The sequence below is a fragment of the Lithobates pipiens genome, unplaced genomic scaffold (assembly GCF_037356315.1).
Source record: "Lithobates pipiens isolate NorthernLeopardFrog02 unplaced genomic scaffold, aLitPip1_a1.2 Scaffold_13, whole genome shotgun sequence".
NCBI classification, from domain to species: domain Eukaryota; kingdom Metazoa; phylum Chordata; class Amphibia; order Anura; family Ranidae; genus Lithobates; species Lithobates pipiens.
The window spans coordinates 117,540,547-117,560,186 of NW_027507718.1; the positions used below are offsets into that span (position 1 = coordinate 117,540,547).

The 19,640-nt window shown below is 44.2% G+C and overlaps 1 protein-coding gene across 1 annotated transcript in view; it reads right to left on the reverse strand.

Moving 5' to 3' along the window:
- The window catches only part of YJEFN3 (YjeF N-terminal domain containing 3), a 358,972-nt gene extending 343,769 nt beyond the window's left edge, over positions 1-15,203 (reverse strand). The window contains exon 1 of the mRNA XM_077475431.1: positions 14,951-15,203. Within this exon, the coding sequence (XP_077331557.1) occupies positions 14,951-15,006 (56 nt within the window). The 5' untranslated portion in view covers positions 15,007-15,203. The remainder of the gene's footprint in view (positions 1-14,950) is intronic.
- Between the last annotated feature and the right edge of the window lie 4,437 nt (positions 15,204-19,640).

The following is a 19,640-nucleotide window of genomic DNA, read 5'->3' on the forward strand; positions in this document are numbered from 1 at the left end:
AGAGGGAGGGGAATTTCTCCTCTCTACACCTAGAAAGTAGGAAAAATAGTCATGGGTAAGAAGAGAATAGTATGGTTTATAATGGGGTAATGTAGTTTACAGGGGGATAGATAATCCCCCCCCCCCTTTTTTTCTCTTCTTTTTTTCCTTTCTCTCACTACATGAAGGTGGATAACACTGAGGTAGAGAGATCGGATTCTCTTTCCTTGAAAGTAAAATATAAATAGAAACGGTTACGTGGGGATATCGATTTTGAAGATTCCCCCCCCCCCCCATGCTTCCTGGTTTTTCCTCTCCTTTATTTTTTCCTTTCCTCCTTTTTTTTTTTTGATAGTTAGTAGATGGCCCAGGAGAATTAAGAGGATATGCCGTGGTGTAGATTTATTTTTGTATTTTAATGTATGTTAAAGGATCGATCCATTCAAGTACCTAATGTAATTTTTCTATGTATTTATGTGTACCTTGAAAATGTTGAGTATTATCATGAATGATTTGCAAATTGTCTTGCAAAGTATCTAAGATTTAAAAAAAAAAAACGTAATAAAAATAATTTTAAACAAAAAAAAATTAAAATTCCAATATATATATCCTATAGTTTGTAGACACTATACCTTTCGCGCAAACCAATCAATATACACTTATTGGGATTTTATTTTACCACTAACAAGTACATATTCATCTAAATTTATCAAGAAATTCAATTTTTTACATTTATTATTGGATATGTTTTACAGCAGAAAGAAATTATGATAATTAAAAAAAAAAAAAAAGTATCAGTCTTCTTTGTTTATAGCGCAGTCTCTGCTCTAATTCATCCCAAAGGTGTTCTATTGGGTTGAGGTGCGGGCCAGTCAAGTTCCTCCACCCCAAACTCACTCATCCATGTCTTTATGGATCTTGCTTTGTGCACTGGTCCAAATTATTTGGTAGAGGGGGGATTATGGTGTGGGGTTGTTTTTCAGGGGTTGGGCTTGGCCCCTTAGTTCCAGTGAAGGGAACTCTTAAGGTGTCAGCATACCAAAGTATTCTGGACAATTTCATGCTCCCAACTTTGTGGGAACAGTTTAGAGATGCCCCTTCCTGTTCCAACATGACTGCGCACCAGTGCACAAAGCAAGGTCCATAAAGACATGGATGAGCAAGTTTGGGTTGGAGGAACTTGACTGGCCTGCACAGAGTCCTGACCTCAACCCGATAGAACACTTTGGGATGAATTAGAGCGGAGACTGCAAGCCAGGCTTTCTCGACCAACAACAATGCCTGACCTCACAAATGCGCTTTTGGAAGAATGGTCGAACATTCCCATAGACACACTCCCAAACCTTGTGGACAGCTTACCCAGAAGAATTGAAGCTGTTATAGCTGCAAAGGGTGGGCCAACTCAATATTGAACCTTACGGACTAAGACTGGGATGGCATTAAGTTGCATGTGCATGTAAAGGCAGGTGTCCCAATACCTTTAGTATTATAGTGTACTTTGTAGGACAGATATCAATATGCAGCTTATTTAGCTTTTCAATGTCTGCAATATTTATTGCAATTTATACAGAATGAGGGAGGATTAGAACTGTGTGTTTTTTATGGCTTAGGTTCAAGTAAAGGGTTACATTTAGGCAGATAACTGACAAGTTTTCACTTTGGAGACAAACACAACCAACTGTCCATTTATGGTAGGAACAGTTTCCTGTAGGCTAAAGAAAGTGCACCACACATAGAGTGTCAGAGTACAGAAGTGATTGGTGGCCATGGTGAAAGGTAGGTATTGTTCTAAAGAATATATTATTGTAACACCATGCAATGGATGTAATGAATAAGTACTCTATGCACTGAACAAGATGATTGAGACAATTATAGGAACTCACCTAAATAAAACATTGGAAATAATAACATGTAATTAGCACAAATAATTCTTATCATTTAGAACTCTTTAACAGATGAAAACAACCCATATCACAGTTTCACATTCATTCAGCACTGACTCCCTTTGTAGATATACTGTATAATGCCTGTCAGCTATTGCTGTTAAGATTTGAATGGGGCAGTACCTCCTCCTATGGTCACCAGCCCAAAATAAATTATTTGCACTGGCTTAAGGGGAAAATACATTGCTTAGGTCTATGTCCGCTGACAACTGCCATCATCCGAACCGATCCTGCCCGCAAAATCCAGACGAATGCTGGTCCTATTTTCCATCCGTCTGGCGGATCGGATGAAAACGGATTCCACCTGATTTTCCCATAGAGGAGAGCGGGATTGTGCCCGTGTCTGCTCTGCACATTGAAGTGGACAGGACCTGTCAGCCAAAGCGATCCATCGCTGAGCAAGCAGAATCCACAAGACTGAGGCGCCTGTGTGAAAGGGGCCTTAAAGTGGTTCTAAAGGCAATTTAATTTAAATGATAAAGAATTCAAACTTACCTGTTCTGTGCAACAATATTGCCCGCGCTGTCCTCTTATTCTTACAAGTGCCCCCATAGCAAATCATGTGATATGGGAAACCTGTGCAGGCGTGCTCCTGAGCCAAGGTGTGTGCGTTCATGGACACACACAGTGTGTCTCGTCCACACCCCTGCTCCCTCCTCCCAGGATTTAACTGACAGCAGCAGGAGTCAATGGCTCCCACTGCTCCCAGGGTACCCTGTGAAAAGAGAGGAGCTGCAGCCAGGACAGCATTGGATCGATAGAGATAAGAGTTTGGAGGGGGGGGGGGAATAGTGGGGTGTTTTTTCACCTTATTGCAGGGAATGCATTAGAAATAGCCTTTAGAATCACTTTAACCTATATACCAAGATGTATTCAGGAGTATGGGCCATGGTGATGAAGTAAAAACGAAATGAGGCCACTAGCCAGTACAACATAAAGTCCAATAAAGCCATCTCTTTAACTTGGAGATGTTTGTCATACAAGCAAACCTTTGTAAAGGTTCCATATATGCACTTTGATGTCGCCTTGATAAAGCGGACCTGTGTGCCCCCGAGATGTCAAGTGATTATATTTACCTGTATGACATGAATCTATAAATATATATAATTTTTTAGACTTCACAGTGTGCTGGCCATTCTCTACATTTAGGATTTTAAACAACACACCTAAGTACTTTTCTATGATTTGTCTTGTTTTAATGTTTGATGCACATGGTTAAAGGGGGTTATACTGTATTCATAACTAACAAATGATTGCAATCATGAACTGTTTAACATGAGTCGCAGTTGAATGCAAATGTTTTCCTTTAACATAACATTTGTGCATATTTATTTAGAGCAAGCAAGAGTAACTTTAATGAGAAGCCAAATGTGAAATTGGTTGCCTGTGTATGTATGGTAGTAGGGCAGGGGTGCCCAACCGTTTGAAGAGTGAGGGCCACTTAGGTGACTTGGTAACCGGTCGCGGGCCACGATGAGTGGAACAGGCAGATGACAGATCCGTGTCCACTTTGCATATGCAGAGCAGACACAGCCCACTCCTACTATATGGGCCTCTGATCATATCCACCCAGATGGAAGGGAACGGATCCTCTTCTGTTTTTTTTAGCAGATCAGATTGAAGGTAGGCGGTTGTAAATGGACACAAGTCTGTTTACATCTGCCTCTCCATAGAGGTGAATGGAGGGTCCGATTGAGTCGGACCAATCGTGTGAAAGGGATCTAAGGCTGCTTTCACACTGGTGCACTGCAGTTTACCCACACCGCAGATGCAGAGATGCAGGGCAGTGCACCTGTGGCTTTCCTGTGGGTTAGCTGCACTTTGTCATAGACTTCTATTATATCCTGCAGGTGTGGTGCACTTTCTGAAAGCACGTCAAACCCACAGGTAATAACAGAAGTCTATGGCACAGTGCAGCTAACCCTGTGGATCACTTTGATCAGTAACCACTGCAGAACAGATATGCCCTTATATACCCTGGGGTTTTAGTAATAAAATTACCTTTAATAACAGTCTTCTATTCAGGTATTGCTGGCTGTTGCTGTCCCAGGCAGAGTGCATTCGGTATCACTCCACCTATGACAGGAGTTGGCCCTATATAGGAAGAATCCGTTTACGCAGCTCTGCTCTGCAGCTGCTTGCTTCCTCTACCGCCGGCTCCGTTCACAACACTGATGCTCTGGGATGGTGGGTTGGCAACCCAAGATCTAGGCTTTTTGCAAGCCTGCCATCCCAGAGCTGAAGGTCATGGGTCATAACAGAAGGCTCTGTGGGCAACATGTGGCCCCCGGGCCACTGGTTGGGCACCCCTGTAGTAGGGTGTCCTATGTCCTATTCCATTAAGCAACATACAATGAATAATTTGCTGTTTGGTTCTACTTCTTTGAATTCAAAACAGAATTAAGTATGAAGTAACAGATTTTCAGGGTCCAGCTATATGACAAAAGAATAACATCCATGACAATGTATTACATGAGCATTACAGGTAATCACTAAACATTGAGGGTATTTTACGAAAGACAACTCCACTCTGCACTGAAAGTGCACTTGGAAGTGCAGTTGCTCTAAATCTAAGGGGTAGATCTGAAATGCGTGGAAGCTCTGCTGATTTTATCATCCAATCATGTGTAAGCTAAAATGCTGTTTTCTATTTTCCTTGCATGTCCCCCTCGGATCTACAGTGACTGCACTTCCAAGTGCACTTGCAGTGCAAAGTGTATTTTCCTTTAGTAAATAACCCCCATTGCGTAATACTGTTACATGATGGGAACAATTCCTGTGACAACCAATAAGTAAAAATAATCACAAAATAGTTACCCATAAATAATGTTCCATCAAATAGATGGACTGGAAATGTATGCCCTATTCAACATTGTTTTCTGCGGATGATGCTGGGGTTAGCAACGACACGGCACATTTATGGGGAATTCACTCAACAGTTACTGTCCAGTGTAAATATGAACTACATATTCAGGGCAGGACTTAGGGTGGTGGGGGCCCCTGGACTTGAGTCACTTTCGGGCCCTACCGTCTATACATTACCGTATTTATCAGCGTATAACACGCAGTCCCAAGTTTAGGAGGGAATTTTAAGGAAAAAAACTTTTAGTGAAGTTTAAGGGAAAAAACTTACATTTAAATGCCCATCAATGCAGCCTTATCAGTGTCCATCTGCAGCCTTGTCCAGTGTTATTGCAGCCTTGTCAGTGTAGCCTTGTCATTTGCAGCCTTGTCATTGCAGTCCTGAAGTTTAAAAATGGCACAGCCGAGATACAGAGTCCTGTGTATCTTGGCGGCTCTCTGATCCTCTCGGCGGCTCTCGGGTCCTCTCGACGGCTCTCGGGTCCTCTCGCAGTCCCGAGCGGAGCCAAGAGTAGCCGAGAGTACTCGGCTCGGGCTCAGTCACGCCCAGTCCCTGTGTTATGTCCATCATTGGGACGGGACTGTGAGCGGAGCCGAGCCGAGTACACTTGGCTATGTATCTCTGCGGGGCCCCCTATTGGGCGGGGCCCATGGGCTTGAGCCCAGTCAAGCCCAATGGTAAGTCCTGCCCTGTACATATTGCACCTCCATAGAATCTAACTTGATCAGAAGCATTTGAATTTTTAATTTTTCAACTTTTGTAAGTCAGTTTTTCCCCACTCAATGTATCACTTAAAAGTTTATAGTATTTAAACTAAGACCTGGTGCATATCAGTCTTTTATAAGGGTATGTTGTAACACAAAGGCTGGAGCGCAATGTAGCCTGGCTGCATCAGTTCAGCGCTGATGTGTCGATCTCAGGGTATGGCACTATTCTTTATTTTCTTTTTAAAGAAATGTACTGAAATATCACACAGACATCTCATAAAGTTCAATTGGCCACCATGCGTGTGAGGCAGTGGATTGCCTCACACTGCACTGCACTAAAAAAAAAGTACTGCATGCAGTTCTTTTTTTCAGCCCATGCACACCACTGCAACACATTGGTGTGAACTGGGCAGATAAGAAGACAGGGGCTTTTGCCTTGTTGTGCAGTGGGACTGCGCTAGAATAGCTGCCCAACGCAGTCCTACCACATCTGGTGTAAACATACCCTAAGGCCACATTCACATCAATGATTGGGGCTGGAGCGAATTGTAGTAGCAGGAATCTTCTGAATCCTGCTGTGACTCTAAGGCTGGGTTCACATATATGTGAATTGGATGCGGATTTCACCACATCCAATTCGCATGACAGGCGAGTGCGAGTGACTCTCAATGGAGCTGGTTCACACAGGTCCAGGGCAGCCGCGGTCCGGATTGCAGAAGGGTCCTGTGCATCTTTGGGTTCAGTTCACGTGTGAATACAAGCAAAAACTCAGACCTGAATCACACCTGAACCATTGAACAGGGAAGCACCAGACCTAGGGTTGCTGCCTCAACTTTTTAAAACCAAACACAGTAATTACACAGGTTCTGTGACTGATTAAGGTGGTTATTAAACTCACTCAGTGTCTTATCTGCATTAAATTAGCCCCAGAACCTGTGTAATTAATACAGTGGTGTGAAAAAGTGTTTGCCCCCTTCCTCATTTCCTGTTCCTTTGCATGTTTGTCACACTTAAGTGTTTCGGAACATCAAACCAATTTAAACAATAGTCAAGGACAACACAAGTAAACACAAAATGCAATTTGTAAATGAAGGTGTTTATTATTAAAGGTGAAAAAAAATCCAAACCATCATGGCCCTGTGTGAAAAAGTGATTGCCCCCTAAACCTAATAACTGGTTGGGCCACCCTTAGCAGCAACAACTGCAACCAAGCGTTTGCGATAACGTGCAATGAGGCTTTTACAGCGTCCTGGAGGAATTTTGGCCCACTCATCTTTGCAGAATTGTCCTAATTCAGTTACATTAGAGGGTTTTCGAGCATGAACGGCCTTTTTAAGGTCATACCACAACATCTCAATAGGATTCAGGTCAGGACTTTGGCTAGGCCACTCCAAAGTCTTCATTTTGTTTTTCTTCAGCCATTCGGTGGTGGACTTGCTGGTGTGTTTAGGATCATTGTCCTGCTGCAGAACCCAAGTTCGTTTCAGCTTGAGTACACGAACAGATGGTCGGACATTCTCCTTCAGGATCTCTTGGTAGACAGCAGAATTCATAGTTCCTTTTATCACGGCAAGTCTTCCAGGTCCTGAAGCAGCAAAACAGCCCCAGACCATCACACTACCACCACCATATTTTACTGTTGGTATAATGTTCTTTTTATGAAATGCCATTTGTGGATAATGGCTCTCACTGTGGTTCGCTGGATTCCCAAAGCTTTGGAAATGGCTTTATAACCCTTTCCAGACTGATAGATCTCAATTACTTTCTTTCTCAATTGTTCCTGAATTTCTTTGGGTCTCGGCATGATGTGTAGCTTTTAAGGATCTTCTGGTGGACCTTACTGTGTCAAGCAGCTCCTATTTAAGTGATGCCTTGATTGTGAACAGGTGTGGCAATAATCAGGCCTGGGTGTGGCTAGAGAAATTGAACTCAGGTGTGGACAACCACAGTTATAGTATGTTTTAACCACTTTCAGACCGGACCATTTTGCTGGTAAATGACCAGAGGTCTTTTTACACTTTGGCACTGCGCTGCTTTAACTGGTAATTGCGCGGTCATGCAATGTTGTACCCAAACAAAATTTGCGTCCTTTTCTTCCCACAAATAGAGCTTTCTTTTGATGGTATTTGATTGCCTCTGCGATTTTTATTTTTTGCGATATAAACGTAAAAAGACCGCAAATTTTGAAAAAAAATGATATTTTCTACTTTTTGTTATTAGAAAAATCCAATAAACTCAATTTTAGTCATACATTTAGGCCAAAATGTATTCAGCCACATGTCTTTGGTAAAAAAAAAAGTCAATAATTGTATATTTATTGGTTTGCGCAAAAGTTGTCACATCTACAAACTAAGGTACGTTTTCTGGAATTTACGCAGCTTTTAGTTTACGACTGCCTATCTCATTTCTTGAGGTGCTAAAATGGCAGGGCAGTACAAAACCCCCCCAAATGACCCCATTTTGGAAAGTAGACCCCCTAAGGAAACTGATAAGAGGCATGTTGAGCCCATTGAATATTTTATTTTTTTGCCTCAAGCGATTGAATAATGACAAAAAAAAAAATTTTTTTTTTTTTTTACACAAAGTTGTCACTAAATGATATATTGCTCACACATGCTATGGGCGTATGTGAAATGACACCCCAAAATAAATTCTGCTGCTTCTCCTGAGTACGGGGATACCACATATGTGGGACTTTTTGGGAGCCTAGCCGCGTACGGGGCCCCGAAACCAAGCACCGCCTTCAGGCTTTCTAAGGGCGTAAATTTTTGAGTTCACTTCTCACTACCTATTACAGTTTTGAAGGCCATAAAATGCCAAGATGGCACAAAACCCCCACAAATGACCCCATTTTAGAAAGTAGACACCCCAAGCTATTTGCTGAGAGGCATGTTGAGTTCATGGAATATTTTATATTTTGCCACAAGTTGCGGGAAAATTACAAACTTTTTTTTTTTTTTTTTTTTTTTAACAAAGTTGTCACTAAATGATATATTGCTCATGCATGCCATGGGCATATGTGAAATGACACCCCAAAATAAATTCTGCTGCTTCTCCTGAGTACGGGGATACCACATATGTGGGACTTTTTGGGAGCCTAGCCGCGTACGGGGCCCCGAAAACCAAGCACCGCCTTCAGGCTTTCTAAGGGCGTTACAGTTTTGAAGGCCATAAAATGCCAAGATGGCACAAACCCCCCCAAATGACCCCATTTTGGAAAGTAGACACCCCTAAATTTAGGGGTACACTAGTGAGACTAGGTAATAAATGGCGGGTGCCCTGAAACTATAAAAAAATAACTAACCAACCAGCGTCACCTGTAACAGTTATATGGTGATCACTGGTGAAAGGGTTAACTAGGGGGCAATTAGGGGGCTTTATGCGGTAGTATATGGGGGTCCCTGGCGCTATAAAAAGCTGCAGCGAACCTAAATACCTACCTGCCTAACTAGCGTCACCTGTGACACTAATACAGCGATCAGAAAAACGATCGCTTATTAGGCTGGGTTCACACTGGAGCGATGCGGGAACGCCACGAATGCGCGGCGGGTTCCCGCATCGCATGCCTCCCGGCGGCAGTTCACACTGCCCTATGCGAACTGCTGGGAGTGTCAGTGAAATGTTACTGACACCCCCAGATCAGTTCGCATATCGCAGTGCGATCTGCAAACTCGGATCGCATGGTGTGAACACCCATGCGATCCGATTCTGCTGCGGGCCAAAAAAAGGGTCCCGTGCGAATTTGCGGCGGGTGTGGCGGGTGCGGCGAATGGCTGAACTCGAATCGCACAGAGATCGAATGTGATTTGCACTGCAGTGCGGTGCGAATCACATCCGTTCTCATAAACCGCTGAAATGTGAACCCAGCCTTAGTGACACTGGCGACGGGGGGTGATCACGGGGTTAAACCTTTATTGGGGGGGTTAGGGGGGTACCTTAGAACTAAAGGGGGCTAACCCTAACTGCCCTAACAGTTATTAGTCACAAATGACACCCGCCGGGTGATCAGGGGGTTAAACCTTTATTAGGTAATAAATGGCGGGTGCCCTGAAACTATAAAAAAATAACTAACCAACCAGCGTCACCTGTAACAGTTATATGGTGATCACTGGTGAAAGGGTTAACTAGGGGGCAATCAGGGGGCTTTATGCGGTAGTATATGGGGGTCCCTGGCGCTATAAAAAGCTGCGGCGAACCTAAATACCTACCTGCCTAACTAGCGTCACCTGTGACACTAATACGGCGATCAGAAAAATGATCGCTTATTAGGCTGGGTTCACACTGGAGCGATGCGGAAACGCCGCGAATCCGCGGCGGGTTCCCGCATCGCATGCCTCCCGGCGGCAGTTCACACTGCCCTATGCGAACTGCTGGGAGTGTCAGTGAAATGTTACTGACACCCCCAGATCAGTTCGCATATCGCAGTGCGATCTGCAAACTCGGATCGCATGGTGTGAACACCCATGCGATCCGATTCTGCTGCGGGCCAAAAAAAGGGTCCCGTGCGAATTTGCGGCGGGTGCGGCGGGTGTGGCGGGTGCGGCGGGTGCGGCGAATGGCTGAACTCGAATCGCACAGAGATCGGATGTGATTTGCACTGCAGTGCGGTGCGAATCACATTCGTTCTCATAAACCGCTGCAATGTGAACCCAGCCTTAGTGACACTGGCGACGGGGGGTGATCACGGGGTTAAACCTTTATTGGGGGGGTTAGGGGGGTACATTAGAACTAAAGGGGGCTAACTCTAACTGCCCTAACAGTTATTACAGTCACAAATGACACCAATGCAAAAAAAAAAAAAAAAAATGACATTGGTGTCACTGTGACTGGGGGGCAGGGGTAATTGGGGGGGTGATCGGGGGGTAAAGGGGGGGTGTGAGTGTGCCTGGCATGTTCTACTGTGTGTGTAGAGTGCAACTCACTGATCCGCTCTCCTCCGTGTCGGAACGAAAAATACCGACACGGAGGAGAGAATACATCACTTCCTCTCCTGTGTTTACATTACAGGAGAGGAAGTGATGTCACCGGGGATTTCTATTCGTCGGGAGCGATCGCGAGGGGGTGGCCATGAATGAATGGCCGCCGCCTCGTCCCGGATCGCTCCCGGACGAAAACTGACCGCCGCAGGCACCGGGCGGGGGCCCGATCGGGCCCCCGACCCGCGGGAGGCAAGGGACGTACATGTATGTCCTTATGCCTGCCCGTGCCATTCTACCGACGTACATCGGCGTGCGGCGGTCGGCAACTGGTTAACAAGGGGGGGCAATCACTTTTTCACACAGGGCCATGATGGTTTGGATTTTTTTTCACCTTTAATAATAAACACCTTCATTTACAAATTGCATTTTGTGTTTACTTGTGTTGTCCTTGACTATTGTTTAAATTGGTTTGATGTTCCGAAACACTTAAGTGTGACAAACATGCAAAGGAACAGGAAATGAGGAAGGGGGCAAACACTTTTTCACACCACTGTATGTGTTTGGTTTAAAAGGATGAGGTGGCAACCCTAACCGAATCCCATGCTGTGAACCGCTGCCGCACATATGTTAACTCGGCCTTAGTGGTTAGGTGTGGCTGCTGACCCTGTTCACTATAATGACAGGTCGGCGGCAGCCGCAGCTATTCACGGCTCTCCGCTCAACCGGCGGTTACTTGCGGTGATTGCTGGATGTGCGGAAAGCCGAAAATACCGGCAGCCTCTGGTGACCCATCAGTATAGTGAACGGGGCTGGTGGCAGCACCTAGTTGCTGAAAGCTGCAGCAGGGATCTCCTGCTGCTACAATTCATACTGGCCCTAATTGCAAGTGTAAATGTAGCCTAACTTTTTGAACAGACACCAAGATTGGAAAAGGAAGGGGCAATCCTATGAGTTAATCAGACTCTGCTGCATGGACACATGCTGAGGGAAGCAGACATAAGAGAGATACCTTTATCAATATACTGCTTCTCCCATATTGGCAAATGACATGCTGGTGTGGAAAGATGACCAAGATGTACTACTTAGCTGAAGTAAAGAAATGTGAGGTCACCAACCTGATTGCCTTATCTGGCAGGGTTGTGTAAATCTTGAGACTAGACCGACAAGATTATTGATCGGAAATATAGTATAATGTATGTATATAAGAGATTAATGCTAAATATGTACAGTTGTGTGAAAAAGTATTTGCCCCCTTTCTGATTTTTTATTTGCATATTTGTCATACTCAAATGACTCAGATCATCAATCAAATTTTATATTAAACAAAGATAACTTGGGTAAATACAAAATGCAGTTTTTAAATGATGGTTTCATTTATTAAGGCAAAAAAGTTGTCCAAACCTGCCTGGCTTTATGTGAAAAAGTAATTGCCCCTTATACCTAATAACTGGTTGTGCCACCCTTGGTGGCAACAACTGCCATCAAATATTTGCGATAACTGGCAATGAGTCTTTCACATTGCTGTGGAGCAATTTTGGCCCACTCTTCTTTGCATAATTGTTTTAATTCAGACACATTGGAGGCTTTTCCAGCATGTCTGTGTAAGGTCATGATACAGCATCTCAATTGGATTTAAGTCTAGGCTTTGACTAGGCCACTTCAAAACCTACATTTAGCTTTGTTTTAACCATTTGAAAGAGGACTCGCTGTTGTGTTTTGGATCATTGTTCTGCTGCATAACCCAAGTGTACTTGAGCTTGCGGTCACAAACTGATGGCGGGACATTCTTCTTGAGGATTTTCTGGTAGAGCTCAGAATTCATGGTTCCATCCATTATGGTATGTCATCTAGGTCCTGAAGCTGCAAAGCAGCCCCAGTCCATCACGCTACCACCACCATGTCTGACTGTTGGTATGATGTTCTTGTAATGAAATGTTGTATTTGTTTTATGCCAGAAGTAACAGGACGCACACCTTCCAAAAAGTTACATTTTTGTCTCATCAGTCCACGGAATATTTACCTAAAAGTCTTGGGGATAAGTAAGATGTTTTTGGTAAATGTGAGATGAGCCTTTGTGTTCTTTTTGGTTAGCAGTGGCTTTGGCCTTGGAACTCTCCCATGGATGCCATTTTTTCTCAGTCTCTTTCTTATTGTTGAATCATGAACATTGATCTTACCTGAGGCAAGTGAGGCCTGCAGTTCTTTAGATATTGTTCTGGGTTCTTTTAAGCCCCTGTACACACGGTCGGAGATTTCCACAACCAAATCCGTCGGATTTTGCCCGTTGGATTTTGTCCGTCGGATCTTGTCCGAAACTGTTGCATACACACGGTCGGACAAAGTTGGCGAAAAATCCGATCTTTCAGAACGTGATGACGTAATTTCGTTACAATGGGACTATATTCAGGCTAGTAGCCAATAATTTTGATGTAGGAATTTGATCTGAGCATGCGTGGCACTTGGTCCGATCAAAATTCTCTACACATTATCGGAGTATATCCGATCGGCCCAGTTGGTCGGGAAATATTTCCAACATGTTGGAAAATTGGGTCCGACGGAATCAGTCCAATGCATACCACACACAGTCGGATTATCCGACGACACGGTCCGATAGGACACATTCCAACGGATTCTCCGACCGTGTGTACAAGGGCTAAGACCTCCTGGATGAGCTGTCATCATGGTCTTGGAATTTTTGTAGGCCACTCCTGGGAAGGTTCACCACTGTTCCAAGTTATCTCCCTTTGTGGATAATGTCTCTCCCCGTGGTTCACTTGAGTTCCAAAGCCTTAGAAATGGGTTTGAAACCCTTCCTAGACCGATACATGCACATTACTTTGTTTCTAATCTGTTCTGTTAGCATGCTTCATTTTGTCAGACAGCTTCTATTTATGTGATTTCTTGATTCAACAGATCTGGCAATAATCAAGCCTAGGTGTGGCAAGTGAAATTTAACTCAGCTTTCAAAACAATTGTGGTTAATCACAGTTCATTCATTATTTGGAATGGAAGGGGCAATTACTTTTTTACATAGGGCCAGATTGTTTCCCTTATTAAATGAAATAATAATTTATAAACTGCATCTTGGATTTACTCGGGTTATCTTTGTGTAATATTAAAATTAATTTGATGATCTGAATCATTTAAGTGTGAGAAATATTCAAAAAAAAAAAAAAATCAGGAAAGGGGCAAATACATTTTCACATAACTGTATCCCAGCTGTTTTTAGCTGTTTGCCTGGAAATCTGCTTTCATCATACTTTTTGAGCCATTTGTATGTTTACTTTAACTTATAGCTGATATAAATTATCTTTTTCTCTGGTGAAACAACAGAAGATGGATTACTGAAACCAAACTGGGACATTTTTAAATCATGTTTAAAACAGGAGGGTTAAAAAAAGCTCTTATAATGATATTACATGACCTACAAATTACATTCTGAACAGTTATCATTCACCAGAAGTCCTCCAAAAGATCTTTTCACCAAGGAGCTGACATAAATTTCCAATCCCAATTATTGGAAACCTGTCAGAATAGCTTTAACCTGTCACAGCCAGAAGAGAGTCTAGTCCTGTGGCGAAGCAGATCCCTACAGAATTACGCACAAACGGCACATTTCCTCAAAACTAGCACCTCTCCCAGATCTCTATCAATGGCATCCTCCTCTTCTAGATGAGAGCCTCGGCTGTGACAGGTGACAGACAATCTGAGAGGCTACCTTGTAAAATCAACTAGGTTTTTTTATCATTCTTTGGTGCCAGTTAGGGTTTATGCTGTATTCTTTTGTCCAATTATCATCTCAGCACATCAAAACCAACCATATAATATACTTTGCAAATAACTTCCATTCCAGTAGAAAAGGATAAGCTCTTCCAAGAAAATATTTTTGAGTTATCAACAGATCCTCATGGGACGTATCTTCATTTAGTTTCTTATATATTTTAAGGACGTCATCTGCAAGATTCCCTCATTCCCCCAAAAGAGTACCTGGCACAAGTTGGTTAACGTTATCTCTTACTCTGTGTCCTTTTAGAGCTGTGACAAGTGGTAGGCGTAAAATGGATTCATTTCAGCTAAAGAAAAGTTGATCATTATGCTAAAGCCTGAAAGAGTCACAGCTGAGTTGACACAAAAGCTCTGCAATCATTTCCCAGGTCATCTCAGTATGAGCTCCCCGAGTGCACAGAACACTTATTTATTTCCATGACACTTGTATAGTAATTGTGGTATTGTTCCTTCGCCACCACAGCTCAGCACGACGATGATACTTAATGGTTTTGGTATTAAACAGTAGAAAAACATTATACAACGCAGAGGAAACCTATTGGCCAGAATAAAAGCTATGGGATCTACGTGTGTCTCAGATGCAAAAGAATTGTACGTTGATTGGTAAATATATTACATAACGAAAAAAGTCAACAATACTGTTCTAGAATGTATTCCATACCCACACCCTATTTCTTAGCTTCTAGCAGCAGCCAACCTTTCCTAGATTTCAGAATAATAAAATATTAAGATGGCAACTGACAATTGCCTTACCTGATATATCGTAAAGGTTCTTGTCCATCCTTGGTTTCAAACCCTGAGTTGCTCATTTTCCTGCTTTGCGGCTACCCTCGATGTCTCTCTGGCTCTAGCTGTACACAGCTGAGTGTCTCTGTGTGCTTGTGAGTGGGGAGACAAACCAGCCAGTCAGCAGCTAGCGGCAGTGTATGAATTCCATCGGATTGGATCGTCTTTGCAGGTACCCAGTCTTCATCATTTTTTAACCCTTTAGAAAAAAAAATCTACGACTCTTCCATGCCTTCCGCAGTAAGCCTTTAGCAGTTTAACACGAATATGTGATATGCTACAACCGGTCATAGACAAAATGAAATAACGAATGCCACAAAGGCTGACAGATGGATCATTAACTTTTGGAGCTGAAATACATTGTTTGGCACTATACAGAGTAATGGCAACATACTGGGTTCTCTTTAGTATTCATAAATGTAGTGGACATGCACACTTCAGATAATGTAAATGGGAACCTTTGCTAAAGACTACATATAGCTTGAAGAATGTTTGCTTTCTTTGTCAATTAAGCATAGATGGAGGGGGTAATCAGTTTCATGCTTTCTAAATCTATCCCAGATAGCAAGGAGAGCTTTCCACATTTCTGGCAGTGTTGAACTGTAATTCTGTTAACTTGCTGTACATTTTTACTGGCAAGTTTTACACTCCATTATTTGGGGGGGGGGGGGGGCGACAAACAAACCACCCAACCCCCCCTTCAGTCGGTCGATCGATCAACCCCCCCCCCCGTTGATCCGCAAACAAAACCCCCATCTCTTGCCCGTTTGCCAAGCAGCCCCTCACTTACCCCATCCAGGTCCCCAGGAGCTTCGGCAGTTTCCCCTTGCGTCTCCTCCTTAGTAGCTTCCCCCCTGATTGGCTGGGAAGAGAAGCAGGGAGACAATAGTGAATATTAATTGTCACACAAGTGGGTGGGCTTGGGGCACAGTGACCACCCTTTTTGAAGCCAGTTAGAGCCTTAGGCTCTAATCATGTGCTTCCAAAAAAAAAAAACTGCGAATTGAAATCCACGCGTCTGGCGCGCTGCATGCAGATTAGGGGCCAGGCGCATGGTTTAGGGGGTGGCGGCCCTGTGCCTCTAATGGAGCGGCCACCACTGCTTGCAGAGCATTTGAAGCACAAGTTCTAGTTGACACTTTTGTAGCAAATCTCTAGCAAGAGCAAAGTTGCAGTGGTGAGTCTACAGCAAGAGCTCTGCAAGTCTACAGCATGAAAATTCAACCACAGTGACCCCTGTGGTGGGATGACTATTGCACAACATAACTGAACCAGAACTTGCAGCAGACTTGCAGAATGTTTGCAAAGAAAGTTTATCTGGAGTCATGCAATGCGGACCTGCTGCAATTGTGCAACAAACTTGTGAAGACTGGAAAGTCTAGCAATAGCTTAACAAGTTAACTAGTTTTTCAAACTTGCAGCACAATTGTTTGCTATCTGGGATGCTTAGCAGAAGACTAAACTCACAGCAGAAATACACACATGTGAACTGTCCAGCTGCTAATTTATACACCTCTGCCAGACAGCACAGCCAGGAGAGTGAGACACCTCTTTTACTCACTAACTTTAACACATTGCAAGTAAAAAGACAGGAAAATAAAGTATATTGAATACATACTTGCAGTGTTTTTCCTTTCCATTAATCATGTTTAAATGACTTACAATATGTCTCTGATCTATCTAGCAAATTTGACTACTTCAAAAGGGTCCTTTTAGATGGACATCAGCATCTACCAACTTCTAAAAAGCTGCTGTGAATGGCTTTTCAGAGGGCAGCAGAGTAGTTGTGGCAACTGTACAGCCTCATCAGGCTCCAACGATAGAACTTAGCTGGGGGGTCAGGGGGCAGTAAAGAAGTGTCTTTCTGGCTGACTGAGTGAAATAGCCCAAAGAGTCAATCTCATAGCGGAGGCCCCTCCTCATCTATGAGTGTCTAAATCCTGTCTAGCTTGATCTAGCTCCTCTGCTGCTCCACACAACTTGAGCTTTTATGTGCCAAGGGGAGGGAAGGGGAATGCTATATAGTGTCAGTTGAGTGGCAGCTCTGATTCTGATGGAGCTGCTGACATCACGCCCAAGATGGTGGTGCCCAGCAGCAGTCTCAAGGCTTTTGGATGTTTACACTAGGGTTGCACCAAAATAAGATTTTTATCGTCGAGAATGAGTTCCGATACTTTTGGTGAAGTACTCGTTGATACAGAGTATCCATACCTTTGCTGTGCAATTTGAGCCCATATAAAATGAGGGCTCAAATCGCACCGCAAAGAATCGCATGCAATTCGAACGGGAATGTTGTGTGATTATTGTCCGAATCGTATGCGGTATCCCCACTGCTTTTGTGTGAACCCAACCTGAAATCACTATGACAAGCCTGGGTTCACACAGGAGTGGTGTGGGAAACTTCATGCAATTCGGACAGGAATCACACCACATTCCTCTTCAAATCAGGGTGCGACATTCATTTTGTATGGGCCCAAATCGCACAGCAAGATATCGGTTTTGGGTAATAGGGGAAAGATTTATGTCATTTTTATTATTTTTTTTTTTTTTACTACAAATCGCTCTCCTCACCCCTGACAGCATGGAGATCTGTCTGTTTACATTGACAGATCTCCGTTTTGTCTCTGTGTGGAGCAATTGCGGGTGCCCGGCGGCCATCGCAACCGCCAGGCACATGCACTGCTCCGGTGGTGCACATGTACCCCCTAGTGGTCAAGAGGCGAACCAACATTCATTTACGTTGCTTCGCCCAGGGGAGCCATCCTGCCGCAGTACAACTGCGGCGGCTGGTCAGGAAGGGGTTAAAAACCACTCCCAAAGTCACCAAAAGTAGTGCAGGAACTACGGCATCGCACCGATTGAAACAGTGCTGTTGCCGATACTGTTCACATGACAAATCGTGCCGAAGTGAACGAGGGGCTGAAACTGGAGTCCAGGCAAACAGCCAAATACATTACTTTAACTTACAGGTCTCCTCCCCACTCCCGCCCTATGACTGGAGAGTGAAAGGAGAAGAAGCATGCTGATGAGCTCCTTTCTTTCGCTCTCAGCCCTCTCCTCCTACCAGTGTGCTTATTGCATTGTAACACACCTAATGGGTTCCTTGTAATGCTTCTCCACCTCTTTTAGTTCTGCTGTACAGGGACTGAAATAGGCCAATACAAACTCAAATTCAGGTACACTGCTGGCATTTTTACACGTGGATAGCAGTGATGATAGCAGTGATGATAGCAGTAATGGCCCGTTCATTAGGGGCACAGGGGCGCAGCCCCCCTAATACGCCTGGCTCATAATCTACATGCAGGGCGCCGGACGCATGGATTACAATGTTTTTTTTAAGCACATCATTAGAGCCTGAGGCTCTAATTGGCTTCAAAAATGGGTGGGCTTGGAAAGCAGAGCACTGCTCCCTGAGCCCACCCAGTTGTGTGACAACAGCAAATTAATATTTTCTCTTGCCTTCCTGATTCTCTTCCCAGCCAATAAGGAACGGGTCCCAAGACCCGATTGGCCAGGGAGTCCTAGGACCCACTTCCTGTTCAGCCGGGAGGACAAGCAATGGGATGCATGCGATGATGAAAGCACAGAACTCAACATCCCGGTGAGATGCTGGCCTATGTGGGACTGGCTAGATGGGCTGCGGCGGTGTCATATGTGGACAGTGAGTACTCATTTCTTCAGATTGCCTGTGCTGTCACCACCACCTTCGCTGCCTTCCTGCCCGTCTCCCGTGGTTGGGGGGGAAAATCACCACCTTCACGCCCATTTTCCAGAGGGTGGGGAATTGCCGCCTTCCCATCCATCTGCCGCGAGGGGGTGGGGTTTGGGGTGGCGCCAGTTTGAGCACCAGCTGCCACTGATGGATAGGGATCTTTATTTTCAGCTGTGTCATTTTTTTAATGCATTGGGCTCATCTGAAAATAACTGGCATTCATTTTTTATATAATGATCCTTATCCTGATGTGTTAGCTCTGTGAATGGAGTCTATTGGTCAGTATAGACCAGTGTTGATGATGACATACATGCTTTTGTAAGTTTAAAGTGGTGTTTTGCTTAAAAAAAAAATATTAAAAGTCAGCAGCTACAAATACTGCAGCTGCTGATGTTTAATAATCAGACACTTACCTGTCCCAGGGTCCAGCAATGCGGGGGATCGAAGCCCTGCTCATCTCCCCAGCCGCTCGGCGGCGCCAGCATTGTAACTGTGGGCGCATATGCGAGTGGCGCCGCTCGCCATGATTGGCCCAGATGATTGACAAGAGGGAGGGGGCAAAGCTGATCTCCCTTCCTGCGCCAAGGGAAGTGACGTCAAGAGCCCAGGCACTGAAGGAGGCAGACTACGAGGGACCCCCTAGCAGGCATTTAGAGGCGAGTAAAAAAAATTCTCCAAATGTTTTTTTTTATTCATGCACATAAATTACATTTTTGTTTTTACCACATCACCTGCCACATGCTGCGGATTGTCCACTTGCCACGTCACCTGCCACCAGATGCAGATTGTCACTTGTCACATTTTACGGAATGTCACCTGCCACGTCACCTGCTTGTCCACTTGCCACGTCCTGGATTGTCACTTGCCACGTCACCTGCCACACATTATAGATTGTCACTTGCCACGTCCTGGGTTGTCACTTGCCACACATTATAGATTAAAGGT